This window comes from Alosa pseudoharengus, unplaced genomic scaffold, assembly GCF_046254945.1.
Source record: "Alosa pseudoharengus isolate Yale_2024_CS ecotype anadromous, Long Island Sound unplaced genomic scaffold, YU_APseudo_1.1 YU_APseudo_1.1_scf_15, whole genome shotgun sequence".
NCBI lineage: Eukaryota > Metazoa > Chordata > Actinopteri > Clupeiformes > Clupeidae > Alosa > Alosa pseudoharengus.
The window spans coordinates 8493736-8499888 of NW_027468620.1; the positions used below are offsets into that span (position 1 = coordinate 8493736).

Consider the following 6153-nt stretch of genomic DNA (forward strand, 5'->3'; position numbering starts at 1 on the left):
TTAGTACCTCGATGAACCTGCTATCAGCGGAGAAGTCCATCTGGAGGAGGAAGCTGGGGATGTCCTTGCAGTAGCCGATGCGGTTTAGCGAGGGGCCCTGTGTGAGGTCATACAGGTCCACAGTGCACTCCGCTGAGCCTACCGCCAGCAGACGCTTATCTGGACTAAACCTGGAGGGGGGAAACACCTAACGGTCCAGTTTTCCAGCACAAATTCACAAACAATTCCAGACTACATGCTTTTTTTTCTGTCGAGATTGAAGTTATATTTTAGTCTAGGACTAGGTGCAATCCAGGTACAGAAAGCTGGTCCACTTTGCTGACCAGGCATCAGGTGCATTGTCCTCTGCTAGTGGACTGAGGTAGCCATATTGTGTGTCCGATGGGACCAACAATGGGGGCATTAGTGTCTCAGTACATATGAACGCATGATATGATTTTTTTGCATCGTTTTGTAACAATAACGAAACATTGAGAGGCCACGCTCATCTCAAAAGTAATTTGGATGGATCCAAGCATATAGTATACAAGAGATACGAGATTATCCACACACCAAAGAGCAGTGTTGTGCCTGAACGCGTTCGTTGAACGAAAGTTCATGAACTCGTTCATATTTTGACCGAACTTGAACTGAACGTCCTGCATTACTGCCTGATGAACGTTACTGTGAACTCGTTCATTCTGGTGTCTGTGAACGGCACGCTCTTTCAGTTTAACTTCGTTCAATAGGGTGCCAGATTTCTACACAGCCTTCCACATGAAAACCCGGCTAAAACACACCGTAAAAAGGCCTTAATATGGCAGCATGCAGGTCACCATTTCTCAAACTATGGGCCGCGGTCCGCAACGTGGACAATGCTGGTCTGCAGAGTGAAATTATTCCCGGGGCATCGTCTGATAATTTGCTGCGCAATTGATCAAGGAACCGCGGACAGAAAAAGAAAACAAACGTTTCTGCAATTAGTAGGAAATACTTGTTAATTTGGTGTCATCAAACATAGAGGCATAGAATTAAGTCGTGGTATGAGCGTTTATTCAATGCATGCGTGTGCACGTTGGTAGCAAAGCTAAGCTCAACCTATTGGAAGGCTATTTAATTATGAAACGACATTTAATAGAACGACGTGGATTTACGCAACTTCCATAAAAACAGAGCACAGACTATATAAAACACTGTCTAGCATTAAGTATTAAAGTCAGCCAAAAGCTATTAATTAGTCTTAGTTAAAGATAGCTAAAGATCTCCAGATCAGTGATTTACGCATGATCTGATCCGCCATTTACCATTCACAAAAGCTGGTTGTGTTTCCTGAATCCTTACAATCAGGCATTCAAATGAAATGTATTTAAATAGCATATAAATATTCTATCAGTGTATGATGCTTGCATGAGGGAAAGATCCCAAAACAACGGCACCCATATAATTGCTTTTGTTTTGAGAAGTATTTCTCATGCAAGCATCATCCAACAATGCAAAAACATTGCAGGCCTAATTATATTTTACAGTAGTAAAGCAGTACTCTGATGTGCATGTTTTCACAAACTTTTGTGAACAATCTTAGCACTTTAAACATTGACTGTTTTGAAGTGAATGTATAGCAATATAGTATAAAAATAATAATAGTGATATCATTATAATTTGATGGGGGGTGGGAGGAGGGGGTGGGTTCATGTAGGTGGGCCCTATGACCCCAAAGTATGCCTTGACTGGGCCTCAGGTCAAAGAAGTTTGAGAAAGGCTGATGTAGACGACAAAGCAGCAAGGAGGCGTCGTATGATCGATCATTTAAACAAGTTTTATGACAAGGTCGGTGAGGATGGGAAAAATCGTACATTTCTGTGCAAACTTTGCCCGCACTTCAGTCACATCCACAGCAAACCTGAAACGGCACATTGAACTGAAGCACCTGGCTAGCCTTTCAAGGTATGTGCAAGCCAATACAAAATCAAAAGACTGTCAAGACAGATCCTCAACCCAAATTAACTGCATTCTATATGGGCTGTGGCAATAATTTTGAAAAATAATAGCTCGCAGCAACATATGAAAAAAAAAAAAGAACTATGAACTAGTTCATTTTTGGAAAGTGTGAACTTAGTTCAAAATTTTGAATTATGAACTATGAACTGAACTAGTTCATTTTAAAATTTGTGAACTGAACTTTGAACTAGTTCACGTAGAAAGTGAACTTTCCCAACACTGCCAAAGAGCTCCTCTACGTCACTGCAAATACAAAAAAAAACTTAAATGGGAGCTCCTTTGTGTTCGGATCATCTCTTATCTCATTTTGTAACAAAAAAGATTTGGCAAGTAGCTTTTCACTGAAGAGAAGCTTTTCATCATCTCCCAAATGTGATTTTTTTATCAACGACTATGGGCATTCTATTCCTACCTTATGTCTTGAATGGCAGCGCTTCGGTCTCGCTTTTTCCCCCACATCTTGAGTGAGTTGGTGAGGAGGATGATGAACTCTCCGTTCTTCATCCCCACCGACACCATCTCCCCATCGGAGCAGTAGGCTGCACACTTGGCTGGATGGCCCAGGCTGACTTTGTTCAGCAGTTTCTGGCATGAGAAGAGGAGAGCGTGAACAAGACTGACCCTGAGAATAGCCAGCATCTCTACTGTAGGCTGCCCAGTTCCTTCATCTCAGATCTCAGAGATGCGGGGGAACTCAGAGAGACAAAAAGAAGAGAGAGAGAGAGGCGGGGGGTGAGAGAAAGCAGGAGAGAGAGAGGGAGAGGATAGATAGATAGATAGATAGATGGCTTTAGACTGTTTACTAACTGGGGTAAAGTTATGAGTGGCTTCACCCCTAGTATTCCACCATGTGATGTGTTTTTGAGAGCATCAATTAACTTCAGATATTTGCACACCTATGAAGTAGTTCCTGTAGTTCCAGTCGTTCTCAATAGCCAGCATCTCTATTACAGGCTGGCCTGCCCAATGCCTTGGCCTCACCTTGTCTGCTAGGTCCCATATCCGGATTGTTCCGTCGTCGCTAGCAGAGATGAAGACGTCCTTAGCGGGATGGGTGGCCAGACCCCAGATCTCTCCCTGCATGTGGCCGTTAATCAGGATGTTGGAGGCGGCGTTCTTCTCTCCCACTTCAATGATCTCTCCATCCTTAGTTCCCACCAGTATCTTACCCTTAGACGGAAAAGAACAGACACCTTACAGACATTCAACATTTGATGCCAAACTGTCAATTTTTCAGTCTATTGAGTTCTATGAAAACACATTCGAACATTGGATGGGAATCACAAAATGGATGGGTTTGTTCTAGGGCTGTTTGCTTGGGGACAGACAAACAATACTATTTGAAATATAAAACCATACCACTAAATTACTACACCTTCTCTGAACATCTGCAAACAGACTAAACAAAGATATACAGTACAAACATTACCTTATGTGATACTTTGCGTTTTAAAAACAAATTCAGTCAGATGATAACAGGACAGCAAGTGGATAAAGATAAGGAGAGAGAATGAGTTCAGGCAAGTGATGATAACATGGATGGGTGTGTCAGTACAGGACTCTGAGGAGTGGCGACCACTCACCTTTCCCCGACACACGGTGCGGACGCACTCCACCGACTGCCCCGTCTCCAGCTGGAACGCTCGACAGCGTTTCATCTCCTGATCCCACAGCTTCACTGCTCCACCCTCTTTCGTCCTGACGGAACATTAAAAACACAGACGAGTGTAAACATACAGTATGCATGCACACATACACACGCACACACACACACACACACACACACACATGCACATACACACAGACACACAAACAGACAGACACACACACACACACACACACACACACACACACACACACACACACACACACACACACACACACACTCATACCTGATCTACAAAGATAAGAATATCTGACTCTCTACATATTCTGTGCCTTGTGTCTGTGAAGTACATGTAATGACTTCTCATTGAAATGACGGTAATGAGTGTACACTCTCGATGTGTGTGACTCACGGTCGCTCCTTGCCGCCGGTGACGATGAGGCCGTCTCGGAGCGTGGTGTACATGGTGAACACCGGGCCCGTGTGAGCTTTGGCCACCACCCGCACCAAGAAATGATCCCTCCACACGTACACGTCCCCGTTGATGGCACCCGAGAACGTTAGGTTGTTCTGGAGGGAGACACAAACACTGGGACATTTAGGGCCCTGATTTGAATGAGGGGCAAAGTGCAAAGTCTTAAGTCTAACCAAAGCTAATTTAAATAGTAGTATCACCATGGGCAACTGCAAACCTTGATAAGTCAGCCCAATGCTCCCACCTGCCACACGATAATAATCAGAACTATGGTACATGCACAAGAACTTTGCATGCTGACAGCACTTTGCCCGCAATATAAATTAGGGCCCTATATGATAAAGCAAACTTAGCTAACTCAAATTATGCAGTATACATTACTGTATATTTCCCATGTCATTATTTAACTAAATGTGTTTTGCTATAAATTAACTGTTATGTTTCAAAAAGATTATCTGTTAGAGGATAACATTAGTGATACATAATTGACTGTTAAATGTTTAATGAGAGATGTTCACTGTAGACGTGATAATTCAGATGACATTTATATTTACATGTATTAATTTAGTAGACACTTTTATCCAAAGATATTCACATAAATGAGGAATAGCATTCAAGCTACTATGCTGAGGAGACCTTAGATAGCAATTAATACTACATCAACCAATACTATTACCAGCGGATGAGAGGGCAGAAGATTTAAGGAATGAGTCAAAGTGTAGTCAAAGGACAATTGAACACTTACAGCACCAAAGGCCACTGACAGCATGGTCTGCATCCTGGCGTCGTCCACCACGCCCCCCACCACCCCTTTCTTATACATGAGGGAGCCTCCGACCAGCGTCCAGAACTTGATGTGTTTGATGCCCACCGACACAAACTGAGAGTCAGAGTCCGGCCGAAACTCGGCCACAAATATGCGGTCTGCATGGCCCCCTTTACTGGTCACTTTTGCTCCTTTGAAACACACACACACATACACACACAAAGTTCTCTTTAAAGTATACTGTGAGAAGTTGTGAATCAGCACTTGAACCTTGGTTTTAAAAGAGTTGATATCAATTATCCTATATGAACCTGGACTTTTGAACAGTTGTATGTCCACTTTGAGTGAACATGGACTTTTCCCACCTCTGATGTGATTGGCTGATATGATGGACTCACCTTCCTGCCATCGCCACACGGTGATGCAGTGCTCGGCGTCCACCCCGACAGACAGCAGCAGCTTGCCAGTGGCACTGAAGTTGACGTAGCCCACACCCTTGCCATGCGGGCAGCGCAATATGGACAGCGTCTGCTTGCTCATGGCGTCCCACACGTGGATGGACGGCGTGGTCCCTGGATGGTGGGAGAACAGGCAGGACAAACTCAGGGGTCTGTGAGTGGGGCTCACATTGGGGCTCACAGACACCTACGAGCACAGACACTAACAGGCAGAGATCACAAAAATGTTTAAAAAAGGAGCACTTCCTGGACTCAGAAGCTGTACATCTGAGGTGCTCTTTGGACTAACAGACAGAGCACCAGATGAAGTGGGGTTGATTTAATCCCCAGAGAATCAAATTTGGTAAAATATAAATAAATAAATAAATAAACATCAGTGCTTCCTACTAACACAGTCTGGTGCTCTTAGACACCTACTAGCACAGACACTAACAAACAGAGGTCCAGGTGAGGTGGGGTTAAGAGGGGTATTTAATCCCCACAGAATACATTTGGGTTGAGAAGGGGCATTTAATGCCCACAGAATACATTTAGGTTGAGAGGGGTATTTAATCCCCCAGAATACATCTGGGTTGAGAAGGGGTATTCAATCCCCACAGAATACATTTGGGTTGAGAGGGGGTATTCAATCCCCACAGAATACATTTGGGTTGAGAAGGGGTATTTAATCCCAACAGAATACATTTGGGTTGAGAAGGGTGTTTAATCTCCACAGAATACATTTGGGTTGAGAAGGTGAATTTATTCCCTACAGAATACAGTTGGAGAAAAAAAAATCATCAGTGGGGGGCGCTGTGGAGCAAAGTGTTTACAGCGTCTATACCATGTTTTGGACCGAGGTTCAACTCTGACCTGCGGTCATGTCCCAGTC

The 6153-nt window shown here is 43.8% G+C and overlaps 1 protein-coding gene across 1 annotated transcript in view; it reads right to left on the reverse strand.

Annotated features, from left to right (window-relative positions):
• The window catches only part of LOC143124117 (echinoderm microtubule-associated protein-like 6), a 77203-nt gene that overhangs the window by 5707 nt on the left and 65343 nt on the right, over positions 1 to 6153 (reverse strand). Inside the window, exons 31-37 of the mRNA XM_076285430.1 lie at positions 5223 to 5396; positions 4804 to 5015; positions 3996 to 4153; positions 3561 to 3675; positions 2959 to 3147; positions 2390 to 2562; positions 8 to 170 (exon numbers count right to left, since the gene is read on the reverse strand). Coding sequence (XP_076141545.1) covers positions 8 to 170; positions 2390 to 2562; positions 2959 to 3147; positions 3561 to 3675; positions 3996 to 4153; positions 4804 to 5015; positions 5223 to 5396 — 1184 coding nt within the window. The remainder of the gene's footprint in view (positions 1 to 7; positions 171 to 2389; positions 2563 to 2958; positions 3148 to 3560; positions 3676 to 3995; positions 4154 to 4803; positions 5016 to 5222; positions 5397 to 6153) is intronic.